We start from the raw sequence: 19,007 nt of genomic DNA, 5'->3' as shown, positions 1-19,007 counted from the left end.
CACACTCTACACACTATTGCAATAAATATTTATATTATTAAAATTATTATTTATATATATTAAATTCTAATACCACAAAATATTTGGGGTTTGCTCAAACTGTAACAAGCTAAAACTCCATTCAGAGCAAAACATAGCATAAAAGCATTAAAATCTTTGAAAGTGAAAGCCTCACCATCTTAATGCTGATCTATAGATGGCCCTGTGTGGGTGTGCCAAAGAGGAGAGAAGGTGTAAGAAACTCCCATCATTTCACCAAGCCTGCTAGGTGTAATTCAGCTGTCTGCACACAGGAGCACAAAAGATAGTGACCTCCTAACACTAACCAGGCCAGAATGGGTGTGGCTATGGTCCAACCTTCCTGCACACTGGTAAGTGCTTGCAGGTGAGCACAATTACACCTTTTGAAAGATATAGCAAGACCTACTCCTGGTCAGACTTCCCAGCCCCTCTGTTCTGCATTATACAGGTGTGATAGCTCTGTCTACCATTGGTGGAGATCTAGCTGTGCTTTAAAGGTTTTCAGGACCTTAATATACAAGAAACACCTAACATGAGCACGTCACAATCATTAATGGATTTTATCCTCAACACCTGTGAGAGGTAGGGAGTCATTATCCCCATTTTACAGATGGAGAATTGAAGCATGGGGTAGATTAAGGCCCTGACCACAAAAAGATTTAGGCACCTAACTCCTATTGAAATCAATGGGAGTTAGGCCCCTAAATACCTTTAAGGATCTGGGCCTAAGTGTCTTGCACAAGATCACATATGAAGTCAGTGTGTGACCAGGGAGTTGAACCTAAGTCTTACAAATCTTAGTGTAATGTCCATTCCAATAGCCCATCTTCCTGCCACTATGCTATAACTACCTATCCAACAGCTCTGAAAGAGAAGACAGATACACTGCTCATGTGCATACTTGCCACTGAGTAACAATATATTATTGAAAATCCCAGAGAAAGAATTTTACTGTTCATCTGAATGTCAAACTGGAGAGTGGATGGCACATGTACTGCCAAGAGGTGAGTTATTCTGTGCTTCTTTCTTTCTCACTCTTCTTTAAGAAAAACATGTAAATTCCTTTAAGGAATATTGCAGCATTTCTTTAGCTCCTGGTTTCTTTCTGCTGTTGCAGGCAGATTCATAGTGAATGCATACATCTTTCCCTCTCTTCCCCCTAAGGGGCCTCCAGTTTGAAGCATTTCTTTTTTGGAGTGCCCAGTAGGTCAATTCATGCCTGTTAATCATCCAGTACACAAGCAGGATTTCTGTTTTTTTAGATAAATGAGAGAGTTCCGTTCTTTGTATCAATACTGAACAATTAACAGTGGCCTGAACCAAAACTGCAGGCAAGTAGTTCAACACTCAGGTTACGGACAGGAATAGCACTCACAGTATCTATCCCATAATACCCTGTTTACATGGTAGAGGTTACAGGGCATAAAGCCAAACATTCTCTGCTGAGGGTGCAAACTGGCTGCAGAATCAGGTAGACATATTTTGTCACTTAACTTGACAGCTTGGTTGCAAAAAAGGTTCATTCTCGGTAGAATTAGTAGCTAAACAACTTATTTAAAAAAGATCACAAACAACGTAATGTTACCAAGCACCATCCAGCCAGTTGGGAATATCCAGTATACTCCCAATTATCCAAATAGCAATGGGAACATGGATTTTATTCAGATACTCAGGAATTTGGATAATTGAGAGGGCAGAAGCCATTCAGCAGTGGAGTGGCCTCCCCTGCAGCCTGGGGCTTGTCCTCTGCCTCTTCCTCACAGTCCTGACCAGGGGTTTCTGCTCTGCCCACCAGGACTGCAATCTTCTCTGCACCTTGCACCTGCAGGTATTGGGTGTCCCCAGCCCAATGGCAGCCAGGAAGCCCTCTGCAACTCTGCTGTCATGGCCCCACTTAGTCCTTCCTGTGACAGTGGTCTGCCACAGGAGCCATTCAGCAGCAGGGTGGCATCCCCTGCCACAGAGTCTAGTCCTCCTCCTTGCAGTCCTGGCCCAGGGTCTCTGATTAATTACTTGAACGTGTGCATTATCCAAATCCCCCCCTTGTCCCCCAGCATTAGATACCTGCCCTCTGCAGCATGTATCTCATGCATCTCATGCTGCAGGACAAGGAAGGGGTTCAGATAAGGGGAGGTTCGGATAATAGGGTTTTGGAAAAAACAGAAGCATACTGTAATTTATGAAGGGAAGTTATGGCTAGGTGGAGCCCAGAGCTGCTAAAATGTTGGGCTCACCCAAAACAAGTTGCCTCCCCCCAACCCCAAACTGACTTTTCCTCTCTTTCTGGTATCCTCCAATCAGACTTTTTTTTTCCCACTCCTGGGTCCTTGATCTTTCTTCCAGGTGAGGCAGAGCTGCCTCTTCCCACAGGCAGCAGCAATCAGCTGTGTGCTGTACTGTTTCCTGAGTCAGTCATTGCTCTGATTGAGCACCCTCTGACCTGAAAGTCCCAGTTGCAAAGATCCTGCCTTAATCTACTCCTGATAGAAATGGAAAACTGCCTCATGCCCTGAATGTTACTCAAGGGCAGATGGACAAAAACCCACATCATGTATTTAATATCAGTAGATATGCCCAGCTTCCCTACACCTGAAACCTGTACGAAGCAGTGAAAACCTCCAAAGATAAGTACCCCATAGCAGCCAAATTCCTCTTAGAGCATATGTATTTTTTAAAACTTAAACACTAAGAATGGGAAATAGTTAAATATCAGAACTTTTTTTCCCAAATAGAACATTTAAACATTTCTAAATCAGATTTTACAAATATAATTACAAAAAGCTGTTCTGGCACAATTTTCAGCCTCTCCAGCTATGCATGTGAATCTTTGAACACATACAGCACCGGGCTCTTGCAAGAATGCATCCCTACAAGTTTCAGTGTGAAAATGTATAAAATTCTTTGCAAACTGACCCTAAAAATTTTATACATAAACATGAAATGGCAGGAACAAGTGCAAAAGCATTTATTTTAGATCCCGATCCAATGCCCACTGAAGTCAATGGGAATCTTTCAACGAATCCAGTGGAAATGTACCTATGGACTTAGGTGGAGTCGGCTTAGGACCATAGTAATTGTTCTCTGTTTTGGGCTTGAATAACATATAGCAGGGCTGGTGAGAAAACAAGCCTTCCTTTTCACAAAAAATTACACAGTTTCAAAACCTTCATGACATTTTCCTCAAATCCAGTCCCTTTCTGTGAAACACTTCAGTTTCAACAAAACGGCATTTTTGATGGTAAAAAGTTGTGCTGAAGTGTTTTTGACCAGCTCTAACATACAGTTCTGCATAACAACAACAAAAGAGAGGGAGGGGGGAAAGAACTGTGATTTCTTATAGATATACAGGATGCACAGAGAGGTCACACACAACTAGTAAGAAGACATGGTGAAATCCAGCATAGACCAAGAGATGAATTCTTTCAGCTGGGTATCAATGTGTCTCTTCTGTAACAATAAAGGCTTTAAAAGCAACCAGACAGCCAACATGTCTGGCAGGGAGGCTATTTTGGGTTAGTACTATTGAAATCTGGAAGGGAGCTAGCAGGATCTCCAGTAATGGAAACACTGTCTTTTAATACCCAAATTTAGTTTACTAAATATTCGTGGAATATCTGTACTCTTTGCAAAACAGTGGTATTTTAGCTTTATGCTTGCATTGTATCTAATCTGCTTATAGAGGCCTTTGGTTACAGCCAGGCATGACCCAAGAGATTTTCCTGTAATAAATGGGTCCCTTAAAATTACCTTCTTGTTACAGAACACGTCACCCAAATGGGAAGAAGGTTCAAAAAGGGGATGTCATTAATAACCCACTGACATATATCCTGCTTATCGAAGCTGACAAGCTTCTCTTGCAAACTGACTGGCTGCAATTGTGAGGACATTACCTTGTACACTTGAGGCCCTGTCTCAGCAAGCACAATTAACATTCAGCTCCCTGTCCTTGGTGCATTGAATCAGCATTTCTGGTCGTATTACTGTTCTTCTGAAAAGAGATACTTCTAGAGATGTGGAGCCAGCACTTCTTCCACAGAGCAGGATGTATAGAAATGTTGAGTTATAATGGTAAAGGGCACATGGCAGGAAGGAGGATTTTAGAGACCATTGATAGCTGGCACATGGCTCCATCTACTTAAAGCTGGTCAATGCTGTAAAGTTGTAGAAGGTATGCATCCAGTTCTCTACTTGTACTAAGGTGTGCCACATCTAAAACCCCATCATCACAGTACTTTGCATTTATGCATCACCCTTCCTTTCACAATTAATCAAGCCTCATGCAGTAACATGCCTGGGAGTCAGGTATTGTTACACCCTGTTTATGGATTGTAAAGTGAGAGACAGAGATGGGGGGAAGGTAAATGTTCAAATCCCACCCTCTATATGTGGACTTGTGCACACACATACAGAGGAGCAAGTGTTAGAATATTCATCCCCCAACCCCTTGTCACTGAGTATCTGTAAATCAGTTGTACTTGGTCCCAAACAAATGAAAGGGAAAGAAGTAAAGCTTTAATCCCAGTCTCCACAGAAGCTTTTGTACGTGGGTGACTTTGTTTTTGCCAGATACACAATTAACACTGGTTTGAAGCATTTGTGCTAGTATAATTTAAAATACTATTATCATCACCATTATGATTAGTAATAACAATTGTTTTCTAAATTGAAATAATTACACTGAAGAAAGATAATGAGATCACTTTATTGGTTTACTTTAGTCCTACAAAGTGAACTTTAGTTATTTGTAGCTGGGTTTTAAAACTCAAACAAGTGCTCATAATCCCAGTTCCAGTGTGTGCCAGCTACAAGGAAGGAATGCAATTTTATCTCCAAGGGCAGCAGTTTAGCTCTCTGTATCTTCCTCCATTCTTTTGAGCTCACTTCTGCCATCCTTGCTCACACAGAGTAGTACCTTATTCCACAAGAAGTCCATCTGAAATCATTGCAGCTATTTATGTAGTAAGGGACTAATCCACATTATGTAAAAATTGTCAGAATCTGGCCCCTTAATTATAATCGTGTAAATTGTTGTTTATAACTTTCCGCCCGGGGGGGGAGGGGACGGGGAGGACAAGTGGGGCAATTTGCCCCAGGCCCCACAGGGGCCCCCACGAAAATATAGTATTCTATAGTATTACAACATTTTTTTATGTAAGGGGCCCCCGAAATTGCTTTGCCCCAGGCCCCCTGAATCCTCTAGGCAGCCCTGCTTTCCTACCACCAAGCAATCAAATTGCTCTGCTTGTTCTAGAACAGTGGTCCCCAACCTTTTTCGTCTGGTGGGCACCAGACGACGAGCCACGGAGGACCGTGGCGGCGGACGAGCATCTGCCGAAATGGCGCCGACAAGCGGCAACGTCAATAGGAGTCGCCGCCGAAATGCCGCCGACAAGCAGTATCATCCAGAGTCATCGCCGCCGAAATGCCACCGAAAATGTGCAGCATTTCAGTGGCGACCCCTCTGGATGACGCTGCTTGTCGGCAGCATTTCGGCGGATGCTCGTCCGCCGGCCAGTACGCGGGCGCACTTAGACACCCTGGCGGGCGCCGCGTTGGGGACTCCTGTTCTAAAACATGGGAGAATGGTGATCCAGAACAAAGAAGTGAGCAAATAAACACATTCACCCCACTGTCTGTGAACTGGCCTAATATCTTAAGTCACTGTTATGGGGAGGTGAACACCATTTTAGTTGTGATAATGCTTGAGAGAGTTTAGTTGAAGGTGAAGAAATCCTTTAGGGGCCTCCTTTCCTCCCTCCACTCCCTTCTAAAAGAGTTAATAAGGAAATTTTACCAGGGTGCCTTAATCTGTTTATTTTCAAAGTATCCTCTGAAGAGATCTGTGACAAACACATTGGCCTGTAAAAACAACAGGCATATTCTAATTTCACACCTTCCTAAATCAAGAGCAAATCAGTTTCATCAGTGTAAAAATGGTGTAAGTGTGAGAGGAATCAGGTGCATCAATATTGCTATAGGAAATATACTGTAAGCTTAATTGCATTTTAATACATATTCTTTAAATATTGTTATATAAAATAAATTATGCTTGCAGACTTGAGAAAGAAATTGAAGCTCTGGAAAAAGAAGAGATGAAAATCTCAGTTAATGAACAGGCAATTTTAAAGAAGCTTAAATCAGTTGAGAGAACAGCAGAAGATATCTTAAAGGTTGGTGTTACAACACTTCAGAAACAGGATTCTTTAATTCATTATTATAACAAATACATTTTAGTAAAGAGGAATTGAATGGATCATGGGACTGATATTGAGATACGAGGTATCTCACCTCAGTAGTTCAAATCTAACACAGAAGAGTGACCAAAAGATTACACCATCCAATGGCTACATGATCTATATGGAAAGAGAGTTTGGTGGTTTCAGCCCATTACTCAATGGAAAAAATATCTACAGCACATCACAAAATCGGCAATTGGCAGCTTTGCAGGCAATCTCAGCAGAGAGGGCACGGAATGAATAATGAGCATGGACACTGAGCTACCTAAACCCTTGAGGTGGTCACTCCAAGCAACTATATTGTGACAACTACCTTGTCTCTCTAGTATCCTGGGACTGACAAGGCTACAGCTACACTATATTGTGCACCTGTCATAGATCCTAAGTGCACTTACAATAAAAATCTTGTGGTACCATTAATCATTAGTCAGCTATGCTGACAAAATGTCAACAGCATTTTTTAAAACCTTCTTATCTCCCACTTGAAATAAAAGAGAAGCCTTAACCCATAACTTCAGGAAAACCCTATCTAAACAGATTTTCAGCAATATGCCTGAAAGTCAACAAACTTGGGGCCAGATTGCACACTTGCTCATGCAAATAGACTCACTGACTTCAATGAGACTACTCACGGCCATAATTGCCCTGTGGCTTTGTCAGCTCCAGGGGAAAAAGTAATTCCTGAAGTGAGGGCCCTCCACTAAGAACACTCTGTCCTCTACACTCCAGATGTACAAATCTATGGGTTGTTCTCCAGTGCCATGTGAAACTATGAGCGAGGCCATCAGGAGCCAGACTCTAAGGGGATAGATAAGGCATGCTGGCAGAGTGGAATGGGAAAGCTTGCCCCACAACTGCAACTGTCCTGTTGAGAGGTTATTTCCATTTCCAGGTATCTTCCAGTTCAAACTGAGCTACACAAAAACTTAAACAGTTGTGCAGTAGAAAAGTCTCTTGTGTTTTGAGTTAATTTCTTAAAACCGCAATAATCACATATCACTTTTTGTTGCTCTTTCTTCATAGTCTGTGAAGGCAGCTAAAGCAGAAATTCAAGAAGGTATGTTCAACCAAAGCATTTTATATTAAAAAAAAATAAAAATTTAATGTTTGTTGCATGAAGGCAATGAAAAGTACTCTGGATCTCCTATTTATTTATTTTTAACAGAGGCAGTGGACTACATATATACCAATATACCTGACCTTCCAAAATCCTTCAGACCTTCTGCACTGAAAAGGGCAGGACATGCAGGAACTGAGGATGAGGAGGAAAACAGAAGAGGTACAGATTGGTAGTAACTCTAGAAAGAGTGCAGATTTGTAATGGTTCACAAGCCTCTTAAAAATTAAAGCTAACTTATTTAGGGAAAGAATAGAGAGACTACAGATAATGGGCATAATTCTCTTCTTACTTACACACAGTAACTCCATTGTAGTCAGTTGTGTGGCACTGCTGTATAACTAGTGTACCATTAAAAATGAGGCCCAACGTTTTCTAGCACTTTCATCCAGCACTTACTTACCGTACTTGATGTAACCCCTACCTGGTTCTGACTGTAGTCCACATAATGCATTTTCTATGAGCAATTATGCCTGCTGAATAACCCAAATCTAACCATCCCCTGACCTCCACAAAGCTTCCTATCTCCCACTGTCTTTAAGACTGAGACTCTACTCCTGCATAGTATTAAGCTCCCTCGATTCCCATTGACTCCCACTGCTCAGCACCTTGTAGGAGTTGGCCTCAGGAGACCAAGTTTAACCTGGCTTTGTCATTTGGTGTTGCATAATGGAGCCTCAAATAGCTGATTTTCTATCAGAGATGAGTCCCAACCAAAATATTGTTTCTTAATATCTTCAAACTTTGAGGAGGGCAGCAGGGGATAAAGTGGGGGTTCAATCTCAGAACCGAGATCTGGATTCAAATGACAAGGTTGACCATTTTCGCTATACTATGCTGAACCAAAAGCCTAGGTCTGAGTGCATGCCTCATTCTTTGGTGCCTTAGACTCAGGATCCAAATTCTGTGGCACAGGCCAATCTCTGCTGAAAACTGGACTATGAGATTTGACAGTTTATCCAAACCACCTATCATAAGGATAAAATCTAAATATTTGTTGCAGCTACTATGTTATCAATGTTAAGTTCTTGTTTCTCTTAACAGCATTGTTTGCCATGGAAATTAAAGTTGAGAAAGACATGAAGACTGGGGAAAGCACAGTTTTGTCTACCATACCTCTTCCATCTGATGAGTTTAAAAGTACAGGAGTAAAAGTCTATGACGATGGTAGGAAGTCAGTCTATGCAACGTGGTCCAATGGCAGTGTAACACACAATGGCATAGATGAGCTTGCACCTGTTGAGGTGGAAGATCTTTTAAGAAAAGCAACTGAAAAAAATGCTAAATCTCCTACAGAGTATCATGAGCCTGTGTATGCAAACCAGTTTTATAGGCCAACAACTCCCCAGAAAGACAAATTAGTTCCTGGACCAAATTTGGAAGACACTGTTAAAAAAGAGACTAATGAACTTGGCAGTCATCAAAATGAATCTTTCTATAACAAAGGCAACAGGCAACACAATGAAGAAAATGGTTTTGATCTTCCCAAATTAATACTGCCAAAGTCTCCCTCTCCAGGGTCTCAGCAAAAAGAGGGAAAGGTACACATTAGTCCAAAAACCAGGATAATACATAATGACGAAAGAGGAGTTCTACAAAAGGATTTGGAACCCTATCAGAAGACAAGAGAGAGTGATTGTGAGGCAATGTTTATGAACTCAGAGAATACCAGTGAAAAGTCTCCTGTCACTCAGGATGCTGATGAAGATGTTAGGTACAGCATTGTTCAAGCTGTGCCATGTTATGTGGATGATACAGAACCAGTTACAATGATTTTCATGGGTTATCAGCATGTAGATGATGATGATGAAGAAGCAGCAGCAAACAAAAACTTGTCCAGATATGATGGAATTATCCATGCGGAACTGGTTGTCATTGATGATGATGATGAAGAAGAAGACAGCAAATCTGAGAGACCGTCATATCATCCTGTAGGCCATTACAGTCAAGTTTACCAGCCACCCAACAAACAAATAGCAGAAGTTCCACAGAGGATCCCAGAGGGCAATCTAGGTGGAAACATGAATAAATCATCCCACAAAAATTCCATATCACTGCAAGAACAAGAGGAAAGTTTGAGCTCTCCTATGTACCATACTCATCTCGATGGCCAGCTATCTGGAGATGGTACAGAGGATCCCTCATTAACAGGTAATAAAAAAGGAAAGTCATGTCACTGCTGTTCACTCATGTAACAACTGATTGCATCACTCTTTTTTCCTTCTAACAATCCTTATCACTTTCCCATTCTTCTGCTGTCTTATGGACAATTACACAATTATTGGTCTATGTCTTTACTCTTTTTATTTGTTAACATATGTTAATCTGAATTTTTAGTACTGTGGAATGCTTTTTTCACCTTCAGAAATGCACTAGTTGCCATATTTTGAAATAATGATCATTTTGAAAATTAATCTCCAAAAACCTATTTCCATAATGTTCAAAGATTAAAAAAATGAAACAGAAACTTGACACTCTTGGTTCTTCTAGAAATGCCAATTTAAAATTCTTCTTTTGGCATATGATATATAAGAATAGATTCACTTTGCTTCTGGGTGACTAATAGCATTGCTTCTTACACTGTGTATCTCCTTATTGGGACATATCTGTGCCTGTGTTCTAACTACTTCCTGTATAATCTAATTTATGCCTTAAATTAGAAAGACTGTTTAGCAAGCAGCTTTACATTCTTCTTGGATCAATTTTGCCTACCTTGCCTTGACTATGTTTATGCACATTTTAATATTTTTTCTAGCCTGAGTTATTTAGATATTTTTATAATTTTTAAATTATGATAAAATGTCATTTTCCTGTCTGTATGTTAACTTCAGTCTGTCTGTATTGTCTGTCTGTCTTTAATTAAAATACTTTACTTTTTTCTAATCTGTTAACATATACAGTCTTGCACTCTTCCTTGATGTAAAATTTTATAAAAATGTTAAAAAGAAATCCTCAAATAGCAATAGTTGTCTATCAAAGTAAGCTAATATGTTTTATATTTATACTGTAATTTAGCTATCAGTGAAATATATCTAAAGACTAAGAGGAGCATGTTTCAATCAACTGGTAAAGGTTATATTACATTTAAAAGAAAAAGACATCATCATAATATAACTCAAATGTATTCAATTGTGTCCTGATCCTGCACCCCCCTCCCACCCTCCAAAATTCCCAGTAGTTTTGATTGTAGTAGACATGCAAGATTGGACCTTAGCTAACAAGCCACTGGTGATCTAGCAATAGTTAGAATATTAGGAAAGAAGTAGTAATTTAAATGTAAATATCTCCAAAGGACATGTATACTTCATTGTATCAAGCTAGCAATTTCAAGTAATATTGCCTGAGTATCTCTGTACTTGGAGAAGTTTCTGCATAGCTATTGTGAAAGGATGCATTCACTTAATTCATGTTGTCATGGTGCATTCATGCACCATGCAGTCAGAAATTTTAAAGTTTACTTTTCTTTCACTTTCAGAAGCTGAATTTCTTTTGGCAGATAGAAATACACTCACAGGCTGGTCCTGCCTCATTTTAACAGTAAACTAACAATTACTTCAGCGGGAATAAGGCAAGCCTTACATGTAGTAAAAACATAAGAGAATCTGCTCCATTCTTTTAAACCATTTTTATCTTTGCGTAATTCTACTGATTTAAAAGTTGTATGAGAGAGAGGAGAAACAGGTCATTGGATGTAATCCTGGCCCCATAGACATCAATAGGAGTTTTGTCATTGACTTCAATAGGGACAGAATTTCACTCACTATGTGCAATACTATCTCTAACAATGTATTTTAAAGTTCCCAGTGGAACATGGAACAGGGCCACATCCCTCTCCTTCCCCCATCTTTTTGTCTCCACCCCTTGCCATATTAGATGGTGGAAAAAGCCAGGAAATGACTAATTTTTCCAAATAACCTTGTAGTCATACTGCTAGTTCTAAAAAGGAAACAAAAGCAGGAAAACCTCTTATATCCAAAGTAACAATGTATTACAAAGGGCTACTGCTTAGAGAAAGAAAAACTGTTTACAAATCAATAATTCTCTCAAATCCCACTACCAAATTCATCCTGGTAACGCCACTGAAATCCGTGAAGTTACACCAGGAATGAATCTGGCACATTACCGTTAATTGTTATCCCATTCCAAGCTCCTGTTTTGTGTTTTAGACCAGTAACTCTGGGTCAGATGCTTCATGTAGCATAGAGAGGAAAACAATCAACTAGGCACTAGAGGGTTGAGGAGCCAATGGTTACATGTGCACATGAAGAACATGTATCAGGGGCTCTGCTAAAAATGAAGGGGAAGTGGATGGCAAATGAGACTAGGGCACAGATGTCTTATGGCAAAATTAATTTGAAAAGAATCTCCAGAGTAAATTGCTGTAGAGGTTAATGCGAGTCAGGGTCAGCTCAGAGGTACGTGAGCCATGTTCTCTGCCTATGTATATGGGGATCCAGGGGTTTGAACCAGAGTTTCCTACACATCCCCATGCAGTACTAGAATTGCAGAACAAACTCCTCCCCTTTCCACATGGCAACCATACTTGCCTCCCCCTGAGAATGGTGGTGTACTCAGGTCACCAAGATACAGTTACAGTCTACTGCTTCCATAGGGTCTAGCCCTAGGATTACAACTTCAATTAAAAAAAAAATGTATTAGAACATTTCATTTTCTTCATTTAATTTCCAGCATGTGAATTAGGGTCTACAAATGTTGGCATGAGCCAAACAGCACTCAGGGAGAGGCAAAGCACTTAGGCATAGGCGGCGAGTTGTATGGGCTCATGGTGCCCGTGCTCCACCAATATTTAGGAACATGGGCCCAGCTCCACCAATGTTTGGGCTTACCGTGCTTTGGGGGGCCCCACGCTTCAGGGGTACTCAGGGTCCCGGGCAGCCTGGGGGATTAGCAGGGGGCCTGGCACTGGCAACGACGAGTGACCCAGCCCCAGCCTGCCCCGCCGGCTCCTGGTGTCACTCAGGGAAGGGGGGCGGAAACTGGAAAGAGGCAGGGTAGGGGCTTGGGGGAAGGGGTGGAGTGGGGACGGGGTGGGGCAGGGGCAGGTTGGGGCTGGGTTGCTCGCTGCAGCTGGTGTCAGGCCCCCCTGGACCCAGCATCCCCCTGAAGCGTGTGACCCCCAAAGTATGGGGCCCGGGGCAGTTGCCCCAGTACGTCCTATGGATGGGGCGGCTTTAGGTCTAGGGCAGCCTGGGGACTAAGCAGGAGGCCTGGCGCCAGCAGCAGCGACCAACCCGGCCCCAGCCCACCCCTACTGCACCCCTTCCCCCGAGCACCCTCCCCTGAGCAATACTAGGAGCCGGCAGGGCGGAGTGGGGCAGGCTGGGGCCGGGTCACTCGCTGTTGCCAGCACCGGGCCACCCTGGACCCCGCATCTTCCTGAAATGCAGGGCCCGGGGCAGTTGCCCCGGTCCATCCTAGGGATGGGATGGCTCTGCCCAGACCCCACGTCCCCCTGAAGCACAGGGCCCAGAGCGGTTGTCCCGGTCCGTCCTATGGATGGGACGGCTCTACTTGGAGCTGTTCTAGGCACCACTAAAAATTATACAAACCTGGCACCCGTGCACTTAGGGTCACACAAACTAGGAGGAATGGGATGAAACAAATAAAGGAAATATTTAGGCTGAATAGCAGGAAAATCTCCTACCAGAGACCTTTAATCGGGTGGTAGAATATTCTATCAGGAGAAGTGGTGAAAGTCTGGGTCTTTTGGCAGGGAGTTGGAGTGGATGAACTAATGTTTTCCTTACCTATTACTTTGTTGTGAAGGGAAAACACAACTGCCGTGCAACTACATTCATGTGGAGGAAAACAGTATGCAATAAAAACTCAATACAGAAGAAAAAAATGTGTTCCACACTACTTCTGTAAAGCAAGGGGCAACGTACATCCAGGTGGTCAAATTACGTTTTTAAATCATGTGCTTAACTGATCATTCTTCCAAACCATGATAGGATTCATCATCCAAAATTCCTAGATCTGAAGGTGGTAGCTACAGAGCCTTTGGCTTCCCCAAAGCCTAATCAGGACTGTGGTCTGCTGAGCAGGTTTTCCCCATAGATGTAGAGTGTAACCTATGATTAGCAATAACTTTCAAGTTTAATATGTACACTCAGTGGCTCCCCAAGGACACTTGTTGATCCTCATAAATCAGATAACAGATGACTAAATCCTTGACCCCACTTATCTCGCAGTAGACAGAGCTAGGCAGGGGGGTGGGGGGGAGAGAGAAAACACATCTATGACTGTAGCTTTTTTAGACATACTATAGAAATTTTCTTTAAATAAAGTAGTAGTATATCATTGTTTTAGAAAGAACCTTAATATTTAATCACCTGCATTTCCATTGTAACTTTGAAATTAGCTACAGCGCTCCAATCACAATTATAATTAGGCCCTTAGTACTTAGAGAAACCACATTACCGTGACAAATTGAACTTGGGGTAAGATTGTGACATTGCTGCCCCAGTCCTACTCCAGTGTGAACGGAATCAAATCTTCTACATATGTTAATCCAAAAGAACAGAGAAGCTTCCAAGTGTTTAAACTAGGGCTGTCAAGCAGAAAAAAAAAATAACTGCAATTAATTGTGCTGTTAAACAATAGAATACCATTTATTTAAATATTTTGGGATGTTTTCTACATTTCCAAATATATTAATTTCAACAACACAGAATACAAAGTATACAATGTTCATTTTATATTTATTTCTGATTACAAATATTTGCACTGTAAAAAACAAAAGATAAGTGAATTGAAAAATACTAATACAAGTAGTGTAGTGCAATCACTTTATCATGAAAGTTGAACTTACAAATGTAGAATTATGTACAAAAAATAAACTTCACTCAAAAACAAAACAATGTAAAACTTTAGAGCCTAGAAGTCCACTCAGTCCTATTTCTTGTTCAGCCAATCACTCAGACAAACAAGTTTGGTTACAGTTTGCAGGAGATAATGCTGCCCACTTCTTGTTCACGATGTCACCTGAAAGTGAGAACAGGCATTCACATGGCACTGTTGTAGCTGGCCTAGCAAGATATTTACATGCCAGATGTGCTAAAGATTCATATGTCCCTTCAAGCTTCAACCACCATTCCAGAGGACATACATCCAGGCTGATAACAGGTTCTGCTCGATAACAATCCAAAGCAGTGCGGACTGATGCATGGTCATTTTCATCATCTGAGTCAGATGCCACCAGCAAAAGGTTGATTTTCTTTTTTGGTGGTTCAGGTCTATATTGGAGTGTTGCGTCATCAGCATGGAAGCATGTCCTCTGGAATGGTGGCCGAAGCATGAAGGGGCATACAAATACCTTGCAATGCCGGCTACAAGAGTCCCACATGAACACCTGTTCTCACTTTCTGGTGACATTGTAAATAAGAAGTGGGCAGCAGCATCTCCCATAAATGTAAGCAAACTTGTAAACATAAAATGTAAATGATTGGCTGAACAAGAAGTAGGACTGAGTGGACTTCTAGGCTCTAAAGTTTTGCATTGTTTTGTTTTTGAGTGCAGTTATGTAACAACAGCAATCTACATTTGTAAGTTTCACTTTCATGATAAAGAGGTTGCACTACAGTACTTGTATGAAGTAAATTTAAAAATACTATCTTTTGTTCATCATTTTACAGTACAAATATTTGTAATAAAAATAATATAAAGTGAGCAGTGTATTCTGTGTTGTAATTGAACTCTATATTTCAAAATGTAGAAAAATATCTAAAATTGTAATAAATTTCAATTGGTATTCTATTGTTTAACAGTGCAATTAAAACTGCGATTAATCGCAATTTTTTTAATTGCGATTAATTTCTTGAGTTAATCATGTGAGTTAACTGCGATTAATCAACAGCCCTATTTTAAACTAAACCACTAAGTGAAGGCTATAAACAAAGAGTTTAGTTTAATTACTCATGTTTTCTTTTAAACTTGTCACCTATCCAATCAAGAACCATACCAGCTGTTTGCTGTGCATTAAATTAAGCAAAAAAAAAATTAATATGCTTTGAAATTTAGCCCACTTATCTTCTAAAAGTGTTAATGGATTCATTCTCTGTACTTCATCTATGCTATGAAATTACCAACACTAATTCTTTCTACTAATTTCTTTCTATAATACTAAAATAATGCTTAGTCTGTTGGATCTAACCATTCGGGTAAGTGCATTCTTCCTTATTCTAAACAAGGAGATTTATATTCAGAAGCAGAAAGCGAATCATACTATTCACTAAGGTTTTCTGTTCTCTTTTCTATCCACAGCTCTGAGGATGAGAATGGCAAAGCTGGGGAAAAAGGTGATTTAACAGCTGGAATGACATGGAACTAAAATTTAGGCTTTGTTAATCAAAAGAGAATAAAGTTAAGACTTCCTTTCCGGCTGTTTTTTCTGGACTTCAATGTGTTTTGCTTATTCTAAAATGTAAATGTGAATTACATATTACACATATGCAGCCCTGTCCCTCTGCAGAGACCCAGTGACTTCACTAGGATTCCCCCCCGACATAAGGGGCATCTGCATAGAAAAACAGTGCAATCAAATCCTGGAGTCCTTACACCTAAATAAAACTACTACTGATGTCAATAGGAAATTTGGCCACATAAGAACGATCAACTTTGGCCCTATACGAGCACACACACACACACACACACACACACACACACAGAGTAAAGAATAACAGTTGCCATGAGTACAGCACGGATAAGCAATTAAACACCCCTTGAGGAAATTCCAGTATTCAATTTTCAAGGACACATGCACACTCTTGAAAGTGAACCAACCTAACTGAAAATGCTGTTGCAATGTATTTCTAGTTTATTAAGTTAATGTAAAAAAAGCTATTTAAAGTAGAAATATGATGGAATGTAAATATGCAGAGAGATTCCTATAGCATAAACGGATGTAGCACCACTGGACTCCGATGGATTGGTAGCAACTGACAACAGCTGAGGACTTGGTTCAAAAATGTTTTTGGTCAATAATTACAGTTCAGGCTGTAGCTCCTATCAGGAGGCTCTCTCAAGTCAGCTGCAACCCAGCAGGGATGTAAAAGCAAATCCAAATTCTCTCTCAGTAGGTGGTAACTGTGTCACCGTGCCGGCTGTGGGTGGGCGTTCCATAGCTGTACTCCTACACATAGTCAGTGAGCAGGCAATAGCTAGTGCTGAATCTGGTGATAGACTTAGGTGTAACTCACACAAAGCACCCTGTTGTGCTTGGCAAACCTGGGTCTGGTTATTTAGCTCCCCATCTAGTGAGCTGTCATCATACCTGACACAAACACCTTCTGAGAGATACACACGTGTGTTTAAAATGTAGGGCTGCGAAATCTCAAATGTTAGAACTTGGCCAAATGCAGGAAAATGAACAAATAAAACTGAATAAGGCTTAAGCTGTTGGGTGGTAGTTCTTTTCCACTTGCATTGTTTTCTCTCTCCTTCCATCTTTAGTAATCTCACAGTCTCGTATTGTTTTGCTTTTCCCTTTTGTCTGTTTTCTCCCTCTAATCTGACCACCCCGTTCTCCTTCTAGTACCACATTTGCTCTCTCTCAGGCATTTCCATCCTAAGAAGATGGAGTCCCTTCCTTTTTCTGTATATTAAGTACTGTAGTTTAAGTAGTTTTCCACAATGTAAGGAAAATGCTCAAGTATTAATGCCCAATTTAAATATATTTCAGACCTGATCCAAAAATCGGTCAACATAAACATTGCTTGAATTCATTTGAAATGCGTGGTACAATGCCCTAATCACAGGCTGCCTGTGCTGCCACAGCTGGGGGAAATATGCTGCCCCTACACCCTCAATACCTATGGCCAGACTATCATTAGCAAAACAATCACCAGCATTAATTTTTCAGTGGTAGCATAGCTTTTAACAGTGACTTATCTCCTCCTCATCTCAGCACACAAGAGCTCAGTGCATCACTAAACTGAAGGGGGGGAGGGGGGAGGAAGAAGAGAAGAGCATTAAAAGAAGACTGGGATTTTCCTTGCTACTAAACCACTAAATAAAGACTTTTGGAACTTAACCCTAGTGAAGTTGTACAAGTGAAAATATAAGCTCTATAAACCAATCGCAGTCAGTTCAATATTCAGTTTATTCACCCACTTATCTAATATTTTTATATTAATTATAATAAACTTCTTTAGGCTAATTTCTTTTTATTGACCCTCTTTTGTACATATCTCCCATACCTAGGCCCCCACATTTACAGTTCTAAAAATTGGGGAGGGAGGAGAAACAAAAACTCCCCCAACAACCTGACTTCATGTTATTTGAACAAGAGCGCCACGTAGTGTCACAAAAGCTGCAGTGAGCAGGAAAGAGAGGACAAAACAACTTTGTCCACTTATGTATCCCTGATAGCTTCAAATCCTAAGAGGAAGAGGAAATATGGAGTAATTTTAAATACATTTTCTCCAGCTGGTACTTGTTGACAAGAACAAACGAGGTAGCAACAATGCAGGAAGTCACAGTGATTGGGAGGAAGAAATCTTTTCCTTAAAGTGCACTGTACAAGCTACCACTGCATATAATTTTAAATTAAAGTTCTGTTGAACAGTTTTCATAGTCAAGGAAATTGACAGTCTCCAGCACCTTTATAGCATCACTTGTGTGTATTTTCGCCACTCATTTTTCCTCTAAAGTAGATCAGGGTGAAACACTGCTTCAGCAATAGGAGTTTTGCATTAAGGAGCAAACTTTGGCCTTATTGACTTTATTGGGAACAAAATTTGGCCCAGGAGTGAGTTTACACTGCACCTCAGAATCCTTCGTTTCCTCTTTGGGAATATTGGAGGGTGACAGAACTTCAGCATAACAGATTACAGAAGAAATGACTTCTAACCAAAGCCCTGATCCTTAAACCCTAACTCATGGGAGCAGTTCTGTTAACATCAATCACACAATGTAAGTGGAGCCAGAATATGGCTTTAAAGCAGAAATGCATTACCAGAATGAAACTATTCATGTGATTAATTACATCTTGTGTCACAAAGAGTTGGAAGTAAGGGGTCCTGCTCACCTTCTCATTGGAGTAGTCCCACTGAAATCAATCGGATTTCACACAGGAGTAAGGAAGCAGGATTTGATGCTGGTAGTAAAGTAATATAGTACATTAAACATGAAATGACTTGCATGGAGGAAGTCAAAAATCGGTATGCCTAATTCTACGCTCCCTTACACAGGCAAAATTCCTCTGGATTTCATCTGGGAGTTTTGATTGTGTCATGATCAAATCAGTCCCACAGAATTAGTTATCATTTTGACTGAATGTATTTTAATAGCAAGATATAGCCTTAGAAAGATACAGCCCAACAATAATTCACCCGCCTTTATTTAAAGCTAGATTACCAAACGATTGGAAAGGAATACTAGTAGCTCTCAATGGCTCTGGAAATAAACCTGCTGCCTGTGCCATCTGTTCTGCTGCTGCCATGGGATGGCCCATCAGTCATTAAACAGAGTTATAAAAGAGGAGAGGGGGGCAAGCTCCAGAAAACATACCTGAGCAGTGTTTTGTACTCCTATTTGTGCTGAGCCTGGTCCAACACCCATTGTCATTAATTCAAAAACTACTATCTTCACTGGGTGTTGGTCAGGCCCATTGT

General features: G+C 40.8%; 1 protein-coding gene across 1 annotated transcript in view; it reads left to right on the top strand.

Annotated features, from left to right (window-relative positions):
• Nucleotides 1-15,789, top strand: part of LOC113407415 (palmdelphin-like) — a 69,999-nt gene extending 54,210 nt beyond the window's left edge. Inside the window, exons 5-9 of the mRNA XM_026655904.1 lie at nt 6,077-6,191; nt 7,281-7,314; nt 7,423-7,536; nt 8,419-9,525; nt 15,658-15,789. Coding sequence (XP_026511689.1) covers nt 6,077-6,191; nt 7,281-7,314; nt 7,423-7,536; nt 8,419-9,525; nt 15,658-15,701 — 1,414 coding nt within the window. The 3' untranslated portion in view covers nt 15,702-15,789. The remainder of the gene's footprint in view (nt 1-6,076; nt 6,192-7,280; nt 7,315-7,422; nt 7,537-8,418; nt 9,526-15,657) is intronic.
• Nucleotides 15,790-19,007: the final 3,218 nt, after the last annotated feature.

This window comes from Terrapene carolina, unplaced genomic scaffold (genome assembly GCF_002925995.2).
Source record: "Terrapene carolina triunguis isolate 2854851 unplaced genomic scaffold, T_m_triunguis-2.0 Scaffold211, whole genome shotgun sequence".
Taxonomy (NCBI): Eukaryota; Metazoa; Chordata; order Testudines; family Emydidae; genus Terrapene; species Terrapene triunguis.
Note: the sequence above shows the minus strand (reverse complement) of the source record. Positions and strands in the feature narration are given on the sequence as shown.